The 25,649-nt window shown below is 42.3% G+C and overlaps 1 protein-coding gene across 1 annotated transcript in view; it reads right to left on the bottom strand.

The window, feature by feature from the left end:
- The window catches only part of ttn.1 (titin, tandem duplicate 1), a 217,208-nt gene that overhangs the window by 174,031 nt on the left and 17,528 nt on the right, over nucleotides 1-25,649 (bottom strand). The window contains exons 12-39 of the mRNA XM_061722950.1: nucleotides 24,435-24,689; nucleotides 23,867-23,932; nucleotides 23,516-23,774; nucleotides 22,991-23,054; nucleotides 22,682-22,915; nucleotides 21,600-21,742; nucleotides 21,270-21,415; nucleotides 18,681-18,908; nucleotides 18,353-18,591; nucleotides 17,538-17,770; nucleotides 17,287-17,451; nucleotides 17,031-17,199; nucleotides 13,861-15,551; nucleotides 13,493-13,771; nucleotides 12,250-12,516; nucleotides 11,186-11,458; nucleotides 10,838-11,101; nucleotides 9,437-9,697; nucleotides 9,082-9,342; nucleotides 7,086-7,349; nucleotides 6,724-6,984; nucleotides 6,371-6,631; nucleotides 4,435-4,695; nucleotides 4,197-4,338; nucleotides 3,153-3,321; nucleotides 2,838-3,066; nucleotides 1,516-1,800; nucleotides 21-131 (exon numbers count right to left, since the gene is read on the bottom strand). Coding sequence (XP_061578934.1) covers nucleotides 21-131; nucleotides 1,516-1,800; nucleotides 2,838-3,066; nucleotides 3,153-3,321; nucleotides 4,197-4,338; nucleotides 4,435-4,695; nucleotides 6,371-6,631; nucleotides 6,724-6,984; nucleotides 7,086-7,349; nucleotides 9,082-9,342; nucleotides 9,437-9,697; nucleotides 10,838-11,101; nucleotides 11,186-11,458; nucleotides 12,250-12,516; nucleotides 13,493-13,771; nucleotides 13,861-15,551; nucleotides 17,031-17,199; nucleotides 17,287-17,451; nucleotides 17,538-17,770; nucleotides 18,353-18,591; nucleotides 18,681-18,908; nucleotides 21,270-21,415; nucleotides 21,600-21,742; nucleotides 22,682-22,915; nucleotides 22,991-23,054; nucleotides 23,516-23,774; nucleotides 23,867-23,932; nucleotides 24,435-24,689 — 7,480 coding nt within the window. The remainder of the gene's footprint in view (nucleotides 1-20; nucleotides 132-1,515; nucleotides 1,801-2,837; nucleotides 3,067-3,152; nucleotides 3,322-4,196; nucleotides 4,339-4,434; nucleotides 4,696-6,370; nucleotides 6,632-6,723; nucleotides 6,985-7,085; nucleotides 7,350-9,081; nucleotides 9,343-9,436; nucleotides 9,698-10,837; nucleotides 11,102-11,185; nucleotides 11,459-12,249; nucleotides 12,517-13,492; nucleotides 13,772-13,860; nucleotides 15,552-17,030; nucleotides 17,200-17,286; nucleotides 17,452-17,537; nucleotides 17,771-18,352; nucleotides 18,592-18,680; nucleotides 18,909-21,269; nucleotides 21,416-21,599; nucleotides 21,743-22,681; nucleotides 22,916-22,990; nucleotides 23,055-23,515; nucleotides 23,775-23,866; nucleotides 23,933-24,434; nucleotides 24,690-25,649) is intronic.

Here is a 25,649-nt window from a genome sequence, read left to right as displayed (position 1 = left end):
AGCTGAGGAGTAAAGGCTACCTTCCCCGGAGACGGTGCACAGCAGCTCTGCAGGGTGTCCCTGTGCGACCAGGACATTCTCCAAGGGGGTGATGAGAACCGGAGCAGAGACCCGGGAAGACACTTCAGGAACTAAAAGACAGAAGATTACACAAATAATGAGACTTGGGTGAAATATGAAACTTAAACGTCAAGTTTTCTGACGGGTCCTACATACCAGATCACTTTTTACACTTGTGCAAGATTATTATAGCCCACATTTTATGACTTGCGTTTGCTAAATCTTGGATGCAACATCAAGAGGGACATGTTTGGACTTCACAACGATCCCGGATCGTAGGCCAGGACGGATGCAGAATAGTGTCATCAGCACGTGATGACATTAAACAATCAACTCTCACTTTATTTGGCCAGTCAGTAGACGAAGCCGTAGGATAATCTCAGGCTATCTTTGATCTTAAGACCTTTGAGACAGTTGTTGTCGATCCAACCGCTCACACTGTAAGATTATTTTCACAGTCCCTGAGAAAAGTTTACAGTCCTTAACATCTGAAAACTACGACGGAGTATTAGGGCCAAACAAAAAAACAAAAAAAGGAAATTACGAGAATAAAGTCATAATGTAATGAGAATAAAGTCGTAAAATTACGAGAATAAAGTCATAATATTACGAGAATAAAGTCGTAAAATTACGAGAATAAAGTCATAATATTACGAGAATAAAGTCGTAAAATTACGAGAATAAAGTCATAATATTACGAGAATAAAGTCGTAAAATTACGAGAATAAAGTCATAATATTACGAGAATAAAGTCGTAATATTACGAGAATAAAGTCGTAAAATTACGAGAATAAAGTCGTAAAATTACGAGAATAAAGTCATAATATTACGAGAATAAAGTCGTAATATATTATAAATATATAAATATAACTCAATATTCCTCATTTTAACACAGGGAGAAGAAGCTCTTCCTGTTAGAGTTCTCATAAATTATATTCTCATAATATTACGACTTTATTCTCGCAACATTACGACTTTATTCTCGTAATATTACGACTTCATTCTATTACGACTTTATTCTCGCAACATTACGACTTTATTCTCGTAATGTTACAACTTTATTCTCGTAATTTTACGACTTTATTCTCGTAATATTACGACTTTATTCTCATAATATTACGACTTTATTCTATTACGACTTTATTCTCGCAATATTACGACTTTATTCTCGTAATTTTACGACTTTATTCTCATTATATTATGACTTTTTTCTCGTCATTTCTAATTTTTTTTGTCTTAGTTTGGCCCTAATACTCCGTCGTAGAAAACACACCTACTGTAGGAATGTTTTATATTTAATAGTTTTATATTTAAGCTTTACTTTTCTTTAATAATTTCTGTACCTAATCCGTAATCGGTTGTGTAAACAAGCTTTGTTTCAAAACTGCTTGTTTAAAACAACCTGTAACAACCATACACCATGCCTGAAGCTGTGATCACACATCATGACTGTACCTTCGACAGTGAGAGAAGCCGAGCTTTTGGCCTCTCCGTAGTCGTTCTTGGCCTCGCAGCTGTACACCGCAGCGTCCTCGGGGAAGACCTCCAGCAGCAGCAGCGTGTGCTCGTCTTCATCGTGGAGGAACTTGCACTTGTAACCGGTAGCCAGAGCCTGGGAGTCCTTGTACCAGGACACGTGAGGCAGAGGCAGGCCGCTAACCTGCGCCGAGAAGCGAGCCGACCGGCCCGCCATCGCCGTTGTGGGCTCCATTTGGCGGACAATATGAGGTGGCTCGGGCACTGAATGATAAGACGAGATGAAGGTTAATGTCTGTCAACACTCATGGCACAACTAGCTAAAGATTAGTTCATAAAGATTCTTCATGGGACGGGTTTGTGAATTTCACACCCTTGCAAAGAGATTTGCATTTAAGTAGAGGTGGACAGAGTACTCGACCCCAGTACTTGAGTAAGAGTACAAATACTACTGGTCAAAATTTACTCCGTTACAAGTAAAAGTAGCTCAGTCAAAATATTACTAGAGTAAGAGTAGAAAGTACTTGCTTTTAAAGGTACTTAAGTATCCAAAAGTAAATGCTTTTAAATTTACTTTAAGTAAAAGTAAGAGTAAGAGTAAATTTCTTATTTTCAACATCAGTAAATTACTATATTTTTTCTAAATTAATTTAAGGATCTTTTAATTCTTGTTTCTGAGAATTAACTCCTTGAAACCAGCTGCACTGATGTGCTGCTTTTAGAACCACAATGTTATATAAAACCTGCAGAAACACCAAAAACAAATCAAATGAATGGGATCATAAGAGGACAGCAGATGATGCAGAGTTTATTAACAATCATGAACTGAAACCAAATGAACCTGCACCATCCAACTAAGTCTGGATCCCCCTCAAAGACCACTGCTTTACAAAAAACTACATCTCTGCTTTCAATAACTCAATGTTGAAGTCACTTAACTTTACAGGAAGGACATGTACCAGTACAATATAGCAATATAGAGCATAACAAACTGTCTCCCCATGTCTGTCTTGTCTGTCTCCGTGCCTGTCACCTGTAACGAGTACTTTTCAGCCTTCCTAGAAATTTACTTGAGTAAAAGTAAAAATATTTGTCTTGGAAATGTATTCAAGTAAGAGTAATAAGTACCAAAGAAATCTAATACTCAAGTAAAGTACAAATCCTCTGGATATGTACTTAAGTACAGTACTCAAGTAAATTTACTCCGTTACTGTCCACCACTGCATTTAAGTAGGCATGGGATGATGGCGCCAGTCATACTGGTTCGTGACCGGTACCGTCTGTTATATCGGATGTCTTACATCTCACGTGGAGGTTGATGGTGCTTTTGTTTCTGCCAGCGATGAAGGTGTACTCCCCAGCGTCACTCCTGTAGGTCTCATTGATGGTGAGACGGTGCATTTTCCTGATGGTAATGTAGCTGTACCTCTGTTCAGAGAGATGGATCTCCACTCCGTTCTTCAACCAGTGAGCCTCAACGTCGTCTTCGTTCACCTCAAACTCAAAGGTTGATCTTTGTTTCTCAACAACCTGCACAAAGAGATGATTGACGAGATTAAACGTGTGTCCCTCTTTCGGGTGAAAGTACCGCGTTACTGGGGGGTACATCGACTCACTGTGATGTCTCGGCTCTCTGGTTCTGAGATTCTGACGTCCCGCCCCTCGACTGTGAGGCGGCCCTTGGACATGCTGGACCCGGCCACAGCGGTGTATTCACCAGCATCAGACAGGCGAACTGACCCCAGAACCAGGCGGTGGGATAGACCATCTGAGCTAATTTTATGTCTAGAAGAAAAACACAGGAAGTACAGAAGAGGTTAATTTAGGGCTGGGCGATATGGACCAAAAGTCATATCTCGATATTTTTCTAGCTAAATGGCGATACTCGATATATATCGATATTTTTTCTGTGCCATAATTGGGGTTTCCCCCAAAGCATTATAGCATAGCATCTGTTAGCTTCATTTTTTTCTGAGGCAAACCCTTAAAAAAACCTTCAGTTTTAATACAAAGCCTCGTGCCAAATGTCACACAGGTTCCTTTATTAACAGAGGTCTGCACAATATCAAAATGTATAAAACAAATGAAATAAAAATAAACTGCCTGCATATATAGAATAAAAATGCTTCTTGAATAAAATAAAACAAATATCCCTTTCCTGCATAACAATTAAATTAAAATACACTGTAATTAATACAATGTAGACAGTAACAGGCAGACTTTTCCACTGAGGTTGACAGTTGTGCAAATAACAAAACATTTGTGCAAATCTCAAATAAAACATTCAAGTCAATTTGTCACAAAATAAGCTATATCATAATCATAAAAAAAAAATGTAAAAAAAAAATATATATTTTTTTTTCTTTTTTTTTTTTAAATCGATATAAACGATATTGGCCCGGTTTCCCAGATCAGTTAAGTAGTTCTTAACAGTTAAGTAGTTCTTTCACAGGCTCCTTAAGATGGTTTGAAAGAAGTCTTTCGCTGTTAAGAACTACTTAACTGATCTGGGAAACCGGGCCATTGTCTCGTACCATATCGTGTTTGAAAATATATCGATATATATTAAAATCTCGATATATCGCCCAGCCCTAGGTTAATTGTAATATCATTTGTGGAACGATTAAAGAGTCCCCCCTTCTGAATGTGAACTGGGCTACCTGTCGGACATCTCCAGCTCCTGCCCGTCCTTCATCCACATGACTTGGACGTCTGGCTCTGATACTTCACATTCAAACGTGGCTCTCTTCTTCTCTGTGATGTGCAGGTCCCGCAGGTGTTTGGTAAACTCAATCAAACGGGCTGAAGTGGAAACAAACAGGCAGAAGTTGCATCTTCTGCACTATTCCATCTTTTTTTAATTTTTATTTGGCGATGCACAATAAATGCACATCTCACCATCCACGTGAAGCTTGGCGGACGTGACGGCAGACCCTGCCATGAAGGTGTACTCGGCGCTGTCTCCGAAATGAACATTCCTGATGTGCAGAGTGTGAGTGAACTGTTTGCAGCGAGCATGGCATCTGTCAGTGGATTTGATCTCCACGCCATTTTTCAGCCATTTGTACGTGATTCCCTCATAGTTGATGTTCAGCTCAAACGTGACCAAGTCCTTCTCCTGGGCATTCAGGTCTTCCAGCATAGCTGTGATCAGAATTGCTGAGGAAGAAAAACAAAAACAAGACGCCATGTTCAAATCTGTAACCGTCGATGCCAAAGCTGTCCTTAGTCCTTAATGAGCTCCAACGGATGGTTGCTGGATATGCCTGCAAAGCATATTTGGATTGCCATCGGTACGTTTGCAGCTTTGCCTAGAAGGGAAACTGTGTACATCTAAATAAATTGCCTCTAACTTGGTTCGGGATCATTAAGACAAACGACAGTCATTTTAACATCCAACTTTGTATGTGACCCCTGAACTGTTGTCAGACGGGGCGTAACATGAGACACTGGCATCACGGTGCAGGCTTCGTAACTGAGATGTGTTGTCAGATATGTACTTACGGTAGGGGTGTAACGATACACTAATCTCACGATACGATACGATACACGATATTGAGGTCACGATAACGATACGATACGATACGATATTATAGCAGTATTTTTTTAACAACCTTGACTGAGGAACATATGACTGGAAAAAATGGTCTTTTATTTGAAAGACACAAAATACAAAACAATGCTGTGCATTTGTCCTATTGTTACAGTTTGTAATGCTTTATAACTGTTTAAGTTTTAAAGAGAAAGCCAGGACAACCATTTTCCACAAACTGAACTAAAAGTAAATGTCAGGTTTGCATTATGCATCTTCAGTTTCATACAAATAAAAATATTTAGCCACAAACTAAATAGTTTCTCTCATGTATGATTTTACTTTTTTCTTTTCCAGAAATTTAACAACTAAAATTAAGTAAATAAATAAAAGTAAATAAATACATACAAATTTACATCATAAAACAGATTGATTCCTGCTCACCTTATAAGTGTAAGAGGAGATTTATTTTTGTTAAGAAGGTTATTTTGGTAATTCAGGGTTCATTATTTTATAAATATATTCTTTATATTCTGATGTAAATCAGGGACTATAATTACACTAGTCAGTTTATCTGTAGTGATTAGTATGTTTTAGATTGGGCGGAGTGATACAGCACTAGGTGCTGTGTTGATGTTCTAAAATCCTACGCTGTTGAGGGACATTAAAGTACACTGGAACTCAGCAGAAGTTTCCCCGTGTTTATCCTACTCACAACCCGAAAAAGGTTTAATTTATTAAGGTAAGGCTTAACTCTACACCAGACTTAAAAGTTCAGAGCTCAAAATCCCCCAAGAGTCCCGTGATCGGGACGCAGAACGGGACTAGTTTTTTCTGAGCGGAGTAAGATTTTGGTCCGTGGGTCGGGCCGCAGTCGCGGTTGCGGTTGCGGTCGCGGTCGGATCCGCGTTACTAGTCAACACACTATATTAATATTAATAACCCAATATCGCGATACACCTTGTCACCTCCACGACATGTATTGTGACGTTTTTGTATCGCGAAATTTCGTGGCACGATATATTGTTACACCCCTAACTTACGGTCCAGGAATGTCTCTAAAATAGTATAAAACGATAGTCTAAGTATGTATTTGTCTCTACGCCTTCTCGTGGACCAGATGAAATGAAGCAGTGGACCAGATTTGTCAGGCTGTGACTCCGAGCGTGACCCGGTGGGGTATTGTTGGCCCATGCAAATCTCTGAATTAGTTTTACTCTGGTTTAAAAAGGGAATTCTTTTTAAACATCCAGGTCTCACATCCAGATTATAAATATTTTTGGCCATGAGTAAGTGTCTTACGGTTGACGGTCAGAGTCGCAGAGATTCGGTCGTTCCCGCAGACGAAGGTGTACTCTCCAGAGTCGTCTTTGCTGGTGTTCGTGATCTTCAGCTGGTGGACTTTTCCCTGAACCACGATCCTGAACTTCTCGCTCATCTCGATCTCTGCACCGTTCCTCAGCCACACTGACGGCACGTTGAAGTGAGAAACTTCACACTCGAACGTGGCCTCCTTGGTCTCTGGGACGTTCAGATTCTTTATGGGTTTGGTGACTCGCAGAGCTGCAGGGAAATGACATAAAACCTCAGAATGTTAGATTTTAGTGTCAACATTTGACTAGAGATATTTTGGAGATACATATCTTCAGACTTACCTTCAACGCTGAGACGAGCGCTGCAATGCAGGTGGCCAATCACAGCGGTGTACTCTCCCTCTTTGCTGCTGTCCACATCCTGGATCGTCAGTTTGTGGGTCCTCCTCTCTGAGGTCATGTGGTAGTGCTCGTTCTGCTTCAGCTCTTTGTTGTTGAACATCCATTTTATTGGGATGTCATCCTCTGAGAGGCCAACTTCAAACATAGCTGTCGCACCCAGCAGTGATGTCACATCCTTGGGCTTCTTCAGGATCTTGATGGCTGTGGGAACATTTTTGCAGTTATGATATATTCTCAGCATTCTGCCTGGAGCAAATTCCCCAAAGACTAAAAGTTTATGTTTGGTTTATTATGAAACTAACTTTCAACATTCAGCCTGGCGCTAGCTCCCAGCTTTCCCAGCTTGAAGGAGTACACGGACTCGTCTTGGGTGTTGCAGTTATTGATCTTCAAGGTGTGGACTGTGCCCTCGATGCTGAGTTCATATTTATCGCTGGGGTGGATCTCAACGCCATTCTTGATCCACTGCACCCCCCTCACATTCTCGTGGGTTAACTCTAGGCTGAACACAGCCTCCTGAGTCTGGATCACGTTCACGTTCTTCAGGGTCTTCTTGATCTTTACAGCTGTAGAGACAGATTTCATTATTATCGCGGTTCATCATGCTGTCCTGCTGTCCACTTCATATCTGAATCTGATTCTGGCTTAGACGTGCATGGAAAAATGCAAAGGACTGAGTTCATCGACAGTGAAGGCTGAATATGTGGACTTGATATATTTAAAACACGTTTCTGATCCGCAACAGCAGTCACGAGCCATTAGCCCCGCCCATCGGCAAGCCTCCAGGAATTCAGAGGCCAATCAGAGACATTTTTGGAGTTGTGCTGGGTGCACAGCGGTAACAGAAATTAAAATTATATGACAGAAAATAACAATAAAATGACCAATTTAGCATAATGGGAAAATACTTGATAGCTTAAAAGCATATAAGGAATTTCAGTTTCAACTTGTTAATCACACCTGCCAGTTAAATAAAGAGATAAACCTAAGCAAGTTTATTTCCCAGCTCAGGTCATGATGGGGACAACTTGGAGGAAAATACTCATCCTCGTCCGTGGAGTAACAATACCACCTTAAAACTATTCCTGTTCCGTTCATGCTTGTAGTTGGCTACGTTTGTTTTACACCAAAGCAGAAAATAAGATTTAATTTAATTTGGCTTGCTAGTTGAAGGTTTGTGTTCCATCGTCTTTGACCTTTCATCATCAGATGGATGAAAAGACACAACAGACGTGGAGAAGGATAGAAGTTGATTGGACGGATGGTTTGGTCCTTTTGGAAGTGGATTTAGATCCACTATTCCAAGTGGCGCCTCAGAGAATGGCAGCCACGGTGATTTGGTGCGTGTTACTTTGTCTCGTTATATTTGCTTTTATATTTGTATTGTATTGCACCAATCACCACAACAAATTCCTTGTGTGTGTTTAACAAAGTTGGCAATAAACCTTTTTCTGATTCTGATTCTGAAGGGGGTTTGAGCACCACCGTTTTTTTGGTTCAAACATGTTGACGGAAACCAAACCAACAGGGCAGCTTCTCCGGAGTTGGCTTTAATCGACCCAAACGTGCCAAGTATCAACCTTTTCTTAATAACTTGTTGTATCACGTTAGATCAGTGTTTTTCAAACTTTTTCAGTCAGGCCCCCCTTGGGGAATTGGAAATAACATGGTTCAGAAAGAGACTTTTCTTTGACTTTTCTGGCCGTTATAAAACATTTTTGACGGATATAAAGTCCATGACTTAAAAATATAGAATACAAAGATTAGTAATTGCCGGTGATTACAACTGGAGGTTCCTGTGAACAGTTTTAGAGGCTTCTCTTTTACTATTGCGGTCTATGGGAAAAAAGCTTTCTGGGCCACATGGGATTTTTTGTTGCAGTACCGCGGCTGGCCACTGGGAAAAATCGGCGTGCCTTCTGAGTGCGAGACCCGGGGGCTGGACCCGATCCCAATGCAGCCCTCTAGTTTACAGCTCCGCTCTGTCTTCCCGTGCACCCCCTGCAGTACCTCCGCACCCCACTAGGGGGGCGCGCCCCACAGTTTGAAAACCGCTGCGTTAGATGTACAGAAGAAACTGTCCAAGAGTAATGGATTCCATTGTAAGGACATTTTTAAGATACTACAGCCAGATAAAACAGACAAAAATAAATTGCAACCCACTGTTCTTACTTTCCTTCAGCCAGCCCGTCTTCAGAACCTGATGATTTCATGTTTATGAAGGCTCCGATTCCAGTTTCAGTGTGTTGAAACTGCGGTATGTGTGGGTATGTGGGTATGTGATAAAACTGGACTTACCCTCAACTTTCAGGGTAGCTGAGGTCCTGGAGGTGGCGACCTGATAGGCGTATTCTCCAATGTCTGTGGCCTTGGTGATGTTAATTATGAGCCGCCTGACAGCACCCTTCACCTCGCTCACAACATTATCGTTGAAATCGATAGGCTGGCCGTCTTTCATCCACTTTCCTTCTGCTGCTGGGTTGGCTACTTGACACTCCAGCACTGCGGTCTGGGAGTCGGCGACCACCAAGTCATGAAGTGGCTTCTTGATGGCGCCGCCTTGTCACGGCAGAAAACCAGTTAGTACATAGTTATACAAACAATAACTGAAAGAGCTCAATTGTTCTACTTTAAATGAAAGTCGCTGGCATACCTGTTACGGTGAGTGAAGCCTTGCATGTCTTCTCGCCAGCAGAGAACTTGTACTCGCCTTCCTCATCCTTCATTGCATTCATCACTGTCAAAGAATGATGTGTATTCTTGGACTCCAACTTGTGCTTGGCGCTGGCTTTGAGATGTTGACCGCCGAAGGTCCAGAAGGGGTCGATGCCTGGGTGAGAAACCTCAACGTCGAAGGTGACATTCTCAGACTCAGAGCACTCCTTGTCCTTCATGGGCTTTATGATCTGGACAGCTGTTGAAGTGGAACAAATGGTCAGATCACAGCAAATCACTAGTTATTTACCATTTTCTTTAATATCCACATCAATCAACATTTCTTTGGATCAAAATGAATCCAACCAAGGGGAATTGATTTGAATGGCCCCTGAACCCTGAATAAGCTGGAGCGCATATAGAGAAAGGATTGATGGTTGAACCGATTTGAACTGAGGTGAACTGACTAGGGATGTTAAAAATTAATCGATTTTCGATTAATTGCCGTTATGAAATTACCCGATTAAAGTTAACGACTACAATTAATCTATTTATTTATTTATTTATTTTTTTCACCAGCTGGTATTACACCCGGACCACATTTAATGCGACACAACGCGCTGCGCCGCGCACATAAAGTAAGAAAGAGACGGCGGATATGTTTGGTTTTAGTATCATGCTCAGGCAATGAGTCTGCAATGGCCCAGACGGGAGACACATGTAGCTCAGTGCTTAACTTTTATTTTTAATCCACTCTATATTCTTCTGGTTGTTCTCCGATATGCTCCCCTAAAGCCTGAATTATGGTTCCGCCTTAAATCGACGCAGAGCCGTAGCCTACGGCGGCGGCTCTGCGTTGTTGTAACGCGGAACCATAAATCAGCCTTCACCCGGTACGTACATAGGTTTCTCTAAACATCTGTCCCCGCTACAGTTTTAACTAAAAGAAAATGTGCTCCAATACAGCAGGTCTCATAATTTTATTTTGAACACTGCCAAAACTCTAACTTAAAACGTAACTAGAACTTAAAATTTGCTTGACACAAATGACACTATTATGGCTGCTGCTACTACTAATAGCCTTGAAGTGACTTTATATTATATTCCTTGTGGTACAAAAATGTCTTTTTGTTACTTTTGTATCAAATAAATATTTGATTAAGGAATACATTCAAATGTCCTTTGTATTTTATATAAGCAAAAAAATGTATGTTTGTATCTCAGATGGGGGAAAAACGCAGCTTATCAACTAATCGATGATCGATCGATAAGGTTATCAACTATCAATTAATGAAATAATCGATAATTTGCATCCCTAGAACTGACCTGCGTTGAATCAGAAATGTTAACTGTGTTTAGAAGTCATTGTGTGCTGAGAATATTTCCCTGTGCAACTTACTTTGAACAGTTAAGTTACAGGTTGTATCCACTCGGCCCACCACCAGTTTGTAGTGTCCTTCATCTGAAGCGTAGGTCCTGTTAAAGACCAGACGCTGCTTGGAACCCTTTGCCACCATCTGCATTCGGTCGCTGGCCACCAGGTGTTTGTCGTTGTGGTACCATTTGATGGAGGTGACGTCCTGAGCAGAGATTTTGGCCTCTAGGACAACTTTGGTGCCTTCAACGGCAGTTGTATCCTTTAGGTCGACCAGGATGCCAATAGCTGCAAAACGACACAATTCATTGATTGTTGAAACGTTTCAATTTCACATTTCAATAAAAAAAAAAAAGCATCGAAGCAGCTTACTCTGAACGTTCAGCTTTCCAGATGTTGTAATGTCGTGATCGGGGACCACGAAAGAGTATGTTCCAAGGTCGTCCTTTATGGTATCTTCAATCAGGAGTTTATGGATGAGTTTGTCAATTACGATGTGCACACGGTCTGAGGCTGTGACTGGCTGTCCATTCTTCTTCCAGCTTCCTTCAACATTCTCCTGGGAGAACTTGACCTCAAATTGAGCGATGTCACCCTCGCAGACGATTAGGTCCGTCAAAGGAGTCATCAGAGTCACAGGACGCACTAAAACAAGAAGATGAATGCATTAAGCATCGGATGCAATCGTAATGATAAATAAATTAGGAGCAGTGCTTTCTAGCAGATGGAAAAAACACCAAGTTGGTCAAGCTCTCTTGAAACCAGAATTCAACGCCCGAGTTCACATCAGACATCACAAGTGTAATAGTGATAAAATGTCTATTTTAAATGTATTAGTTCTGATTGGCAAAGGCCCTTGGATTTGTGATGTTGTAATAGGAAAAGAAAACAAACTAATATCATAATCCCTTTGTAAATAATGTTTAACCGTCGTTTTGTTGATCGTTTATAAGAAATGTCTAACCGTTATTTTGTTCACGTTATTTTGGGTTCTAACTTACCGTTAGGGGAGACGCGGTGTCCGTTATTCAGCCAATACAGAACTGGACGCTGAGTAACGAACATCGTGTCTGTGTGTCTGTTTCACACCCCCTTTTTTAGGTAAGAAATTTATATTATTTAGCACTGTATATATATATATATTTATTTGTAGGACTATAGGCAACTGTTAAATATAGTTTTGGTTTTGAGAGTGATATTATTTGCCTGCGGAGTGCAGACTTTTACTGGCTGTGCGCGCCTGTGTGTTTTGTGTGTGTGGTGTGTTAGAATAGATTTGCTGAAATATATGAAATATATGAAATATATGAAATACATGTTTGAGAAAAACTAATACAGAACTGGACGCTGAGTAACGAACATCGTGTCTGTGTGTCTGTTTCACACCCCCTTTTTTAGGGGTATAACACAAGCACAATGTCATTTTGATAACTTACATTTCATCTTCAGAGCAGCACTTGTCACAAGTTCACCCATTTTGAAGGTATATTTCCCCTGGTCTTCTTTCTTGACATCTTTCACAGACAGACTGTGTCTTCCACGGCGGGATGAGATGACGTATTTACTGCTGGAGGAGAGCAGCTTTTCTCCAAAGAACCAGCTGCCTTCAGTATCTTCCCGAGACACGGCACATTCAAACTCTCCAGAGTAGGTCTCTGGCACCTCAGCGTTTTCCAGAGGCTGCAGGATCTCCAGAGGAGCTCCTGTTGATCACATTATACAGACGCTACATCAGCAGCTACAACTCCGGGAAAACCAGTCAACTCAAAGATCTTTTTGTCACTTTTTGCAGAAAATAATTGATGAAGATGTTTAGATTGTTTAGGGTTAGTGGTAACTAGGAATGGGTGATATTTTACCGTTCACGATATATCGTCAAAAAAATTCCTCACGATAAGAATTTGTCATCTCGCGGTAAAAACGATAAATTCCCGTTGATGATGTTTTTGTGTAAAGCTGATTTTTGGAAGGAAGGAAGGAAGGAAGGAAGGAAGGAAGGAAGGAAGGAAGGAAGGAAGGAAGGAAGGAAACAAGGAAAGAAGGAAGGAAGGGAGAAAAGAGGAAGGGAAGAAGGAAGGAGAGAGCAGGAGGAAAGAAGGAAGGAAGGGGAAAAAACAAGGAAGGAAGGAAGGAAGGAAGGAAAGGGGAAAGGAAGGGAGAAAACAAGGAAAGGAGGAAGGAAGGGAGAAAAGAGGAAGGGAAGAAGGAAGGAGAGAGCAGGAGGAAAGAAGGAAGGAAGGGAAAAAAGAAGGAAGGAAGGAAGGGAGGGAGGGAGGGAGGAAGGAAGGAAGGAAGGAAGGAAGGAAGGAAGGAAGGAAGGAAGGAAGGAAGGAAGGAAGGAAGGAAGGAAGGAAGGAAGGAAGGAAGGAAGGAAGGAAGGAAGGAAGGAAGGAAGGAAGGAAGGAAGGAAGGAAGGAAGGAAGGAAGGAAGGAAGGAAGGAAGGAAGGAAGGAAGGAAGGAAGGAAGGAAGGAAGGAAAGAAAGAAAGAAAAATTCCTGTTGATGACGTTTTTGTGTAACGAGATAGATTTATAGTTAGAAAGGTGGAGTTGAATTGGTATTTTTTTTATCGTTATTGGGATAAATGCCAGAAATTATCGTGATAAATTTTTTAGTCCATACCGCCCATCCCTAGTGGTAACAGGATATCAAATGATCAAGTGTTGTCATCCAACAAACCTTCAACATTAAGCCTGGCAGTTGTCCTGATATCATCTTCTACGATCACACAGCTGTATTCTGCATCATCCTTCATGCCAATAATCAGCACAGACAGGAAGTGCACCTTTCTGTCAGAGTGCATCCTGTATTTGTCTCCAGAGAAGATCTCCACATTGTCCTTCATCCATTTGACCTTGACAAAAGGCTCGTTGGTTTCACACTCAAAGGTAGCCATGGTGTCCTTCTCCTTGGCATTCACGTCCTCCAGCTTTTGTGTGAAATGGTAGACTTGTTTTGCTGCAAAAAGTATGAAAATAAATTCCGTTAGATAACACGTGAATCAAAATAAATCACGGTACACTTTAGGAATTCAGTCGTTGTGGTACCTTGCACCAGTAGGAAGGCGTGGCTTGAAGTCTCTCCAGCCTTGTTGATAGCCTTGACCATGATGCTGGCTGAATCTTCAGCTGAGACGTCTCTGATCACCAGCTCACACACATGGTCCTCAGGCCAGAACCAGTAAAGACGGTCCGTCTTCTCAAGCTCAACGCCATTTTTGAACCACTGGCACTCAGGTTCAGGTCTACCTGTGACTCTGCACCTGAACTTGACCTCGTCACCTTGTGCGACTGTCTGGCTCGTGATACGTTCCACGATCTTTGGGGCTTCCATGCTGGCTGAAAGCTTGATCCTCTCTGGTTTGAGAGCTTTTGCAGCAACTTTACCTTCCTCCTCCTTCTTCCTCTCAGCCTCCTCCTTCTCTTTGGCACGGTGAAGAAGATCCTCCTTAGTCTTTTTCAGCAGATCTTCATAGGACTCATCCTTCTTACGGGACTTGAGCTCCACTGCAGTGATAGACTCATAGTAGCCTTCCTCTGTCCTGCGCTTGAATTTGCTCCTCAGCTCCGCCGACTCTTCTGTGGACTTCTCATGGACAATTCTGTGAACCTTCTTAAGCGTGACCACTTCCTTCTGCGCTGCATCCTCTGGTGCAGGTTTCTCAGCCTTCACCACTTCAAATGGTGTTTTATCGTGTGGAACCTCATGTGCCCTACCTTCAGGGGCACGGCGCAGATGTTGTCTCAAGTCCTCTCTATGTGTTATCTCCAGCTTCACAGTGTGCTCAGCTGAACCCAGGTTGTTGTCTGCCACCACTTTCACCACGCCCAAATCATAAGATTTAATATCTGTGATCTCCAGGTAGTAAATACCATCATAACGGAGTCTGTATCTCTTGCTCTTGCGGATAAGTTGTCCGTTGAGGTACCAGTTAACCTTTGGAGATGGATAGCCGGTCACTCTGCATCGGAATCGTGCCGTTTCACCCTCCAAGACAGTGACTGGTTCAGGGAGTAGGACGATCTCAGGTTTCACTTTTTCTGTTTCCTCTTCAGCAGTGACCCCATAAGGACCGCGTTCGTGAGCAATGCGTTGTATTTCATCAAGTCTGTGGGCACCTTTCCTGCCTTCAGGAAGCTGTGATTCCTCAACCAGGCCCTTCTCATCCTTGACGATCAGGGTGGCCGAGGTCTGGTCGACTCCAAACTTGTTGGTGGCCCTGCAGGTGATGACCCCGCTGTCTCTAGCATAAGCGACTTCATAGTCCAGGCTGCAGTAGCCAAATTCATTGACCATGCGCAGCCTGTTTGCAGCATCCAGAGGTTTGCCGTCATGCAGCCACTCCACCACCATCGTGGGGTCTCCGATAGGTGTCAGCCTGCATTCAAAATGAGCTGGACCAAAGCGTTTCATTCTGATAGAAGTCAACTTCTTCTTGAACTGTGGTTTCTGCTGCTTCTCTTTGTCGTAAAGGTCGCCTTCCTCCCACTGGTCTTGGCCGTACCTCAGGTGAAGGGGCTCCACCTCTGGAGGAGCGATCTCTTTGGCTTTGTAGGTTCCTTTAGGAATAATGAGCCTTCTTTCTGGTTCAGGCTCAACATACTCCACCTCAACATTGACTCTGCAGCGAGTTGTGTCTCTGCCAGCCTTGTTGATGGCTGTGGCAGTGTACCAGGCGCTGTCCGAGCCGGCAGCTGAGGGAATCTGGAATTTGGCCTCTCCTCTGGTTCCTTCAATCCTGGAACATTAAATGATCATGTCAGAATGCCTTTATCATTTCAGACGGTTGTTTTGAAAAAAGTGCTGTTGTTGTTAGTTTCTTTTTATATCATTTTTGAATCTTTACCCCAAACTTTATTGGGTTAGTGCATTGGCTTTGGTGTATTATAAAATCTTTAAAACAACTCCCCCCCCGCAATGGCTCTGTGTGTGTTGAGCAGCCCCAGTCCCCTCAAACCAGAATGGGCCAACAGTCCTCTCCAAAGCTCCCTTCAACTATTACCTTATAGTCAATGGGCCAGACCAGATATCAGCACCACTCAAGGTGACCAAACTTGCTTATAATTTTTGAAAAGATCCATGTCTGTAGATGATATTTTGGTATGTTAACCCTTCCTGAGTGGCAGCTGTATCATAGTTATCAGCTCATGAAGTTCAGAAAATTACATTTTAGACTCTGGTGCATATCCTGGTTTAGACTGTTAATGTTTCACAATATTGTCTTTGGTATCATTTTAAGCATTCATTCAAGCTAAGATGTGAATCTTTCTGACCAACATAGAGGTCACTGCAGCTCTTTAAACTATAAACAACACACATTTTTACACAATTTTCGCCTAAATGATATACTATCTTTTATCCCTGTGTCATCTAGGAACAACAGAGACACAAAATACAAAAATTGGAATACTCACAGGACCATAAGGATTCAGGAAATGTATCACATCTTAGCTTGAATGAATGCTTTAAAGGTCCCCTTTAAAATGATACCAAATACAATATTGTGAAACATTGACAGATATCCTGTACATGAGTCTAAACCAGGATATGCACCAGCATCTAAAATGTAATTTTCTGAAGGGGCTGGGTAACTTGATGAGCTGATAACTATGATACAGCTGCCACTCAGGAAGGGTTAACATACCAAAATATCATCTCTAGACATGGATCTTTTCAAAAATCATAAGCAAGTTTGGTCACCTTGAGTGTTACTGACAAGTGAAATTTTGGGCTCTGGCCCGTGGACTATTAGTTCCTCGACGCATATGGACTGTTGTTAAGAGAAGAAGAAACGTCCCCGTGCTAACTTTTTTGATTCCTGTTGTTCAAAATTACCTAATTTTTGATGTTCTATTGTAAATCAAATATGGGTTAGGGAGATTTGCAAATCATTAATTTTTAATTGGTGTGCCAACTTTTTCTTTAAACTTGCATCTTGCGTCTTTCTTGTGTTGGATTGTTTCTTTGTTATGCCATAAAATAAACTGGAACATGTGTATATAGTTTTATTTGTATGGAAAACAACACGTATACTAACCTTTATAACTAACTTATAATTTTTGGTTTAAGATGATGGATTTCTGAGTGGCCCTAATGCAGTTTTCAGACCGCACATTCTGCATATAGTTCTACAAAAACCATGCGATAATGCTTTGCTTCACTGTAAAGGCAGCGTAGGTACCAGGGGTTCATTAGTTCTTGCTGACGTGAAACATACTTGACGTTTGGGTGCTTCTGTGGTGTGATGATGTCACTGTTTTTCAGCCAGACGATATCAGGAAGCGGGTTTCCAATGGCTTTAACAGCCAGTTCAACCAGAGTGCCCTGTTTCACACTGATGTTTCTCAACTTCTCGGTAAAATTAGGACGCACCAAGGTTTCTTTAGCTGAAGAAAGTAGAAAAGTAAAGCAATCAAATACTCACAAGAACTCTCATCTCTGAGGCATTCAACAGCAACAAATGTGAAACGTACCATCGACATTAAGAGTGACGGAGATGGACGTCCGCCCGGCTCTGTTCTGAGCAATGACGGTCCACTCTCCAGAATCGTGCGGCATGGCTGGGGCGATGATGAGGGACTGGGTACCATCCTCTTTAATCACAATCTTGTGTGTGTAGTCACTAACCACTTGTTGTCCTAAAAAAGTGATGGTTAAACTTTGATTGTGAGAACTACTTTGTGTAAAAGACCTTTCATGAGGATTTCATCAACGATTAACTCACCATTGTGGAACCAGTAAGTGTCGGGCATCGGTCTGCCGACAACCTTCAGATCGAATCGGGCAGTTTGTCCCTCAGAGCATTTGCAAGAGGAAGGCTTCAAGACAAACACGGGTTTGTAAAGTCTTTCCAGCTGAGCTTCGTCGGTCTCGTCAAGCCGGCGGGCCGGCGAGCGTCCAGGCGAGCGGCTAGCTGAGCGGCCAGGGGAGCGGCTCAAGGAGCGAGGAGATGTGGACCTGAGATAATATTATCATCACTCATCAATCAATCAAATCAATCAATCAAATTTTATTTATATAGCACCTTTCGTCCAGGTACATGAAATACAAGCTGCTTTGACATTTTGATTGAAAAATAAGCATAATAAACAAATAAAAACTGGGAGACCAAAAAGATAAAAACTGGGAGACCAATGCACCCTGACATACAATATAAAATATATGAAATTTATAAAAAGATAAAGGTTCAAGGATTAAGGCTAAAAAAAAAAAATCAGTCCACAACAATAAAAATAATAAAAACATTATAAGAGATAGATAAATAAATAAAACAGATACCTTTAAAAAATTTTAAACGGAATAAAACTAAAACTATAAAATGTGATGCTACATAAAAGCCAGACCAAAGAGATTAGTTTTTAGTCTACGTTTAAAAATGTTCACATTTCCAGCTCCTCTCAGATCCTCCGGCAGGCTGTTCCACAGTTTTGGAGTATAGTGGTTAAAAGCAGCATCACCAAATCTTTTAGTTCTACTCTGTAGAATATGATGTCACTATTTAAACCATTCAAGAATGTACTTTTTTCAGTGAATCCTTACCTGATCCTCTGCACTGCGGGCTGTGGTGTGTATCTCTGAGGGGCGGCTCCAGACGGCTCTATGTAGAGCTTCCCTGAGCTGACGGCATTTCCCTTCATGTTGGTGGCAAAGGCGGTGTACACGCCTTCGTCCTCTGGGAGCACCACAGGCAGACGGAGGCTGGCCCGTCCGTCCTGAAGAACCTCCATCTGGTATCGATCACCAGCCCTGATGCGGTGGCCATCTTTGTACCAAGCGATCTACCGCAAGTCAAAACATCAGTGGAATCAGTTTAGATGAGGATATGTGAACGAGAACTTCAATGTACGTCAATCTGAAGATTCATCACCTTGGGGAGCGGCGTTCCAGTCATCTTGCAGTGGAAGGTGACGCCCATGCCCTCCATGATTCTGTAGTTTTTGACGGGGGTTTCGAAGGCTGGCTGCGCCGCCTCGGTTGCAGAGGTCGTCACAATCAGCTCTCCATCCTCTGTAACAATCTCTCTGTAGGTGATCGTCATGATTTTCAGCTCAATCTCTTCAATGATTCTGAGCTCGATGGCAGACAGATGAAATTCCTGTAGATGTGATAAGATGTTTCTAAAGTTACTTTCATGGCAAAACATTATTTCTAAGAAAGAAAGAAAATTAGTCTTACTTTTTTTAGAGATGTTTTTGCTTGAAATAAGTCAATTTAATTATATTTAGGAATATTAGCAGCGCCCTCAAGTGGGAGGCTCTTCAGGATGTATGAGCTAGCCTCTTAACGCAGGGGTGGCCAATCCTGGTCCTCGAGAGCCCTTATCCAGCATGTTTTACATGTTTCCCTGCTTCCTCACACTTGATTCAAATTACTCGTCATCATCAGCATGTCATAAAGGTCTGGGGCCTCATTTAAAATGGAGTGCGTAGGATCCATACTAAAAGTGCACGTACGCCCAAAAGCCGAAAATGGCGGGCGCAAAAAAAAATCCGGATCTATAAAACCGCGTGCACGCAGACTTTCACGCAATGTTCCCTTTATGAATCACAGTCCACCTGGAAAGCTGCGCAGCTGAATCCGACCCATATCCCGCCCTCAACACGCCCATAAATCCATATGGATGAGCCTACTGAGCATGCGCAGTGGCTTCCTGCAGCCTGTTAGGGATGAATGCGTCAGAATGAATGAACGTGTCGAGCCGCCGTGCCACTGAATTTCGCTGAGATCTGAGATCTAGATGTTGTGGATGATGTGGAGAGAGGACAGTGAAACGAGATTATTTGGTGGTCACAGTAAAAGTAGAAAAAGTATATAAATAGTATAAAATAAAGCGAGTGAGGGGCAGCACGTCGTTGCTGCCCGTTAGTGCCACGATCGCACGACGCAATTTCCACTGGGGGCAGGGGGGACATGTCCCCCCCACTTTTCAAAATGATTTATTTGTCCCCCCCACTTTTTACAGTTTAAAAACTAACGGTAGGCTCAGCAAATCATCAAGACACTCGGGACGGCGGCCCGGCAGCCCCCGCTCCCCCTCCTCCCTCCCGTCTCCCCTCAGAGCTGCTCTAGGCTGATTTATGGTTCCGCGTTACACCAACGCAGAGCCTACGGCGTAGGGTACGCGGCGACGCGCACCTACGCCGGACCCTACGGCGTAGGCTCTGTGTTGGTGTGACGCAGAACCATAATTCCGGCTTAAAATTAAACAACATGAGCGCACGTACCCGTGCATGACAGGCAGACACACACGGGGAGAAGGGACTATTTCTTTAATTTTTTTTTTTTTTTAAACTTTATCCTTATGAACGCAATTGTTATATAGTCCAACTTTCCTTATTTTAATCAGAACACTTTCTTTTTTCCTCTTCGGCGTGGAGTAGTGGGTTCGGAGCGGCAGTCATCCCCGCCCCCGCCCCCCCCCGCCGCCTGCTCCGTTATCAGCACTATTTTATTATAAGTCTGATATGTGATGACATTATTAAGAGTATGACATGAATCTGGCTTCATTTCACCACCTCACAGCCTGCCTCGCCAGTTCCCCATATCTTAAGTAAATTCTTACGGGAGGGTCCAGGTTGCCGTAAAGATACGCAGATTTTTCGGTTAGTTTTTTCTTTTTAGATCCGAGGCTTTGCGTAGATGGTGGCTTCCGCAACTTTCAGGCGCTTTTTCTGCGCAAGCAAGCTTTATAGATGAGGCCCCTGGACAGTTCTGTTGTTGACACAGCTACTTTTATCATGGTGTGCTGAAGCAGGGAATCATCTAAAACATGCTGGATAGGGGCTCTCGAGGACCAGGATTGGCCAACCCTGCTGTAACGGATCAATAACCAGGCCTGATGTGCTGGCTGGTCCAAGACAAACGTGATCAGACTGCCAAGAAGTGTTTAACCATTTCTCTCTATGCAGTCAGCAGTCTGTACGACCTAGTTGAAATGAACTGTTTCCATGTTTCTATTTAACAGATTTTCTTCTTCACTGGCCTGAATGAGGGCAAGTTATGGTAAAACGATTGTATGGTATGAGATGCATGTCTCATTTTGTTAAGAAAATGACTCATAGCTCATCTTGTAAAAAAAATATACCATCACCAGGTTAAAGCATAAAAGTAAAATTGGTTGGTGTTACATTTTCAGCACAGACATTGAGATCAAGCTACAGCTGAAACTACGGTGCTAAAGACTTAGCAATGAAGTTGAAGGTAGTTTGACTTCTTCTGTCGGTAGGGTTTAATACCAGGCCAAACTCTAATCCTCAACGGTGTAGTTATCTCAAATGGTGTCAATGGTGTCCATAAATGGATTAGTCTCGATTTCATTTCCTCGGTTATTGCACATTTAATGTGAATGTGAATGTCCGAAAGTCTGGAGTCGCTGTGTCTGTGGTTGGTGATAGTTGGTGGTATCTGTCCGTATTCTCCATCATATTAACCTCAACCATCCAGCCACGACTCCTACCTGTCCGGAGATAACGGTTGTGGTCATCTGCCCCATCGTTGTTACGGTGACCGGGGGAACATCTGCCACGTGGGGCTCCAGCACCACTGCTGTCACTTCAGTCCTGAAAGATTCTTCGTATTTCTTCATGTAAACTTCGTATTCCTCTGCAGGTAAAGTACGGGAATGTTATTTCAATGAGGGCATCTTGATATCAGTTGTTATCAATTTAAGATGCAGAACTGTAGCTGAAGATGACATAAGTTCAATTTGACTCTTTCGGTATCTTAATCATTCCACATGTCTTGATGTTCTGGAATATTTCAGTTGTGGTGGTGTTTGTTGACATACCTTCCTCCAGCAAGGTGGCGGAGGCCGAGACTTCTCCGAGCTGATTCTTGAGAAAGATGGAGTACTCTCCAGCATCATCAGCAAAGGTCATGGAGATCTCCAGCTTACACTCTCCAGTTTCCTTCTTGTAGGCAACTTTGTATCTGATGGACAACGGAGATGATGAGACGGCATCAGTTGGTTTCTAAAGGAAATACTTGCAGACCTTATATCATTATTTTGGGAAGATTCAGTGTTTCTGACACTAGTATCAGAAGTGGAACCACTCTCCTCTTTAGAAGTCATTATTCTGCAATGAAAGCCTCCTATACATTTAAACGTTTTCTCAGCGGTCATTGTCTACGATTTAATGGAAGAGCAATACATTCAAAATGTTAGGATGACTCTCGTGATTTCTTATGAATCAGGTGAAGCAATAACTCCCCTTGTTGACCTACAATATCATGATCAGGGGCTTCGGCTCCAACAGCACAGCAAACATGACTCTTTTTGGTAGCTCATGTGACCCGTAGGCACAAAAAAGGTGTTTCCCTTGTAGTTTAGCTTTTTCAGGTCCCTTAGAAAACCATGTTTTAGCTGTCTATGAGAAGTTTTGTGAAGGTGATCTGATGATTTGCCACATTTTCTGTTTGTCCGTCTGTCAGTTTGTGCATTTTCAAAGGTAACGGACACGTGCTTAATCAGGGTTTATACAGCAATCCTTATGTTAAATTTAATACCAATTTAATATTTTTTTCACTACCTTCAGATTTTTTTTAAAAACTGTCACAACATTAAGTGTTAATCACGGACCTTTTAACATTAATACAGATTTTGAACTATAGAACACTATACAGAACAGATTTATAGACTCATTGACCAGATGTTTCACATTTATTTCACTTTGTGAATGACAATAAAATAGACTGCTTAAAATGTAAAAGGTAAAAAATAATACCAATTTAAAAAAAAATACCTCTGACAGTGAATTTAACACTTTTAATGGCCTTAAATTTGGCAATTTTCATTTATCACTTTTTAATACTTTTTAAAACCCCGCGGAAACCCTGTTAATGAAAAACAGACCAGTAGGCTGTCGGTACCTGTATCCGGTGGTGAGCGGTACACCGCTCTTCTTCCAGATGATGTGAGGCTTGGGGCTACCGCCAACCTGGCACTCAAACACCACGCTTCCTCCCTCCACCAACTTCTGTACAGTTGGTTTCCTGATGAAGAAGGGAGCGGCGGCAGCGACATCTGACTCGGCTACGCTCACCTGGGACACGGTTTCCATCGTAACTCTGGAAAAAAAAAACATCTCACTTTCCAGGACCAAACTGTGCCGCAGCTTGAACGATAAAGACGTCACTCTAGCACTCTATTCATTCTTATGTGAACTTTATTTGACTCACAGTTTCTCCCCAGCCATTTCAGAAGTGACAACTATTTCCTGTCTTCCTTCAATTTCTTCAGAAACTGGGAGAGAAAGACAGAATTACACACAAATCACAATCGTATCTACAGAAGGCAGGGTTATAAGAGGATGAATACTAAAACCGGAGAAGGCCCAACATTAAACCCTGATGTCTACCAAAAGTATACAAATGTTGAGAAAAAAGGACCCCCTTTGGGGGTTTCACATGGGGTAAGCCCCAATCATAAAAGGATACTTTGATTGATAAAAGACAAATATTATAATTAATTATCTGCTGATGTGAACCACTCCTCACAAACAGGAGGTCTCTCAGAACATGTAGATCGATCGATCATTACACACCTGGTTTGTAAGTAAGAAAATGTTTTGGGGACTGATGCAACAAAAATCTTTTCACCGGCAATGTTTATGCAGATAAACGGTAAAGTCCCAAGGATTTACATACTATGTCTTGCCACTGTTTTAATAGTAATAATTTGTCTTCAATGCCGCTTGTACTGACCCTGGACGAGCAGATAGCAGGACGTGCTGACAGTCCCCGCCTCATTGGTGGCAGTGCAAGTGAAGCGTCCGCTGTCTTCGGCGAACGCCTCACGAATCACCAGCCGGGCAATTTCGTTCTCATAGCTGATCTGGAAATCAATGGAGCTCTCGATTTTGTAGTCCTCTCTGAACCACATTATGACGGGGGAGGGGTGGCCACTGATCTGGCACTCCAGAGTCACCGACTCTCCCTCAGTCACATTTGTATTCTTCAAGCCCTGCACGGAGAAGTTAGTCACATGTAGAAAACAGCAGTTTTCCAGAGAAGACTGTTTATGAGCCACGATGCGAGAAAAATAAAGCCACTTACAGACACCAGGCCAGGCGGTACCACAGCGAAACCTGCAGAAGCTTCTGCTCCTGCCGCCATCACCACCTGTCACATAACCACAGCTGCGTTAGGATGTTGCAGCTTAACGAATAATGTATTTTTTTATTTTTAACTTCAAACACAGAACATGTAGACTGCGTTACAACAGACAGAACATTGAACACTTTCCAACCAATACGTAATAAAGATGAGTCAATCCTGGATTTTTCACAGAAATCAAGAAAACCGTACTTCCATCTCGCCGCAGGGTTCGGCTCTAACAGTTGTGGTAAACGTAACGCTCCACAAGATGAAAACCAAACCCTTTTACTTGACCAGTTCTTGCATAAAGACTACTGGAAATGAAAAGGTAGACCAAAACTTTGGAGTGTATGAACCCTTCAGAGGTGGAGGTTTTTTCTAGCAGGTTCAGAAGAGTCAGTAATGAGATTCTACAGATGTCTGGCTCTGTTATTGGTTTTATTAAAACAGATGTGATGAGACTTTTGCTTAGATCTCAGGTTTTCTTGTCCTGCTCAGATCCAGCTAACTAAACTCGGTGACAAACCTTGGCTCCCCCTTCCTCATATACTCTCTCCATGCCCCCCAAGTGCACCACCCCAGTCTGTAACTCGACGCCAAAGCGGTACGTCTCAGTGGAATCTTTGAAAGGAGGCGGGATAGGCTCCGGCGTCTCTCTGGCCTCCGTCACTCTACGAGACGGACTGGGAGACTTGACAGTCTTGATGATCTTTCTAGCTGTGCCATAGGATGTGGATAATTCTTTGTGCAGAGTCGCCATAGCGGAGCCGGCGATGGAAACCTGACCGATCCAGAGAGGAGGAGGAACAGCCACACCATCATCAAAACAATACGTTCTTTTCGTTTTATGTTCTCAAGTTGGTGTTAACACACTCCACTATGGGACATTAGTTTTATTAAAGCTAGAAAAAGGGTCAAATGAAAGGATTATTAGATGAAGCAGAATTAATGCGGGGCTCTGGAGGAAGTGCGTTTACTGATTAATAAATGGCGCATTGAGAAGGAAGAGGGAAAACAAAGTTAAAGGTAAATTGAATTTGTTATTTTAAAGACATTATTCATTATTCATAACACTTCTACACAATGTTTAACAAAAGATTTGCATTTCAGGCAAGCAGTAGAAACCAAATATCGATCCACTAAACTCCTTAAGGTGGTGTGAATCACTAGCCTGGCCGGCCAGCCTACATCTTCTCCTCTACGGTACAAGAAATTAGTCTGGTTTGGACTCTGATTTCAGGGGCAGTGCCACCGGTGACCACCGGTCACAGAAGAAATTGCCTCTGGATGACACTGGTCAGACATACAACCAATCAGAGATTGGAAGAGTGTGACATAGGCAGAGCGACAAAAGAACTAATGCGATGGAAATGTGTCACTTCGGTCAGTCTGTGAGCTCTTTGTGCATACGGTCAGTTCAGACCAGTTCAGTGTCTGAATGTTTGGGTCTTTTTGTGTAAAAGCACCCCGCTGTCCTTCAACCCTCTGAGATGTGTGTTTTGGCCTTTGCATCCAAAGATAATCCAATTCACTGAAGTCTGGTCATTTGAGTCTATTCTTCAGTGTTATTATAGTATGTTATTTCACTCAGATAGTCACCTAGTGATTAAAATATATATATATACAGAGGTATTTTAGACATTTTTTCCACAATTTGTATCAACAAAAGTCATCAGTAATGGCATCAGGACTGCAGGAACGCCTGTGTATGACTGCTTACAGTTTTATAGTAAAAAACTGT

Source organism: Cololabis saira, chromosome 6 (assembly GCF_033807715.1).
Source record: "Cololabis saira isolate AMF1-May2022 chromosome 6, fColSai1.1, whole genome shotgun sequence".
Lineage (NCBI taxonomy): Eukaryota > Metazoa > Chordata > Actinopteri > Beloniformes > Belonidae > Cololabis > Cololabis saira.
The sequence above is the reverse complement of the archived record's forward strand: the minus strand, read 5'-3'. Positions and strand labels throughout refer to the sequence as shown.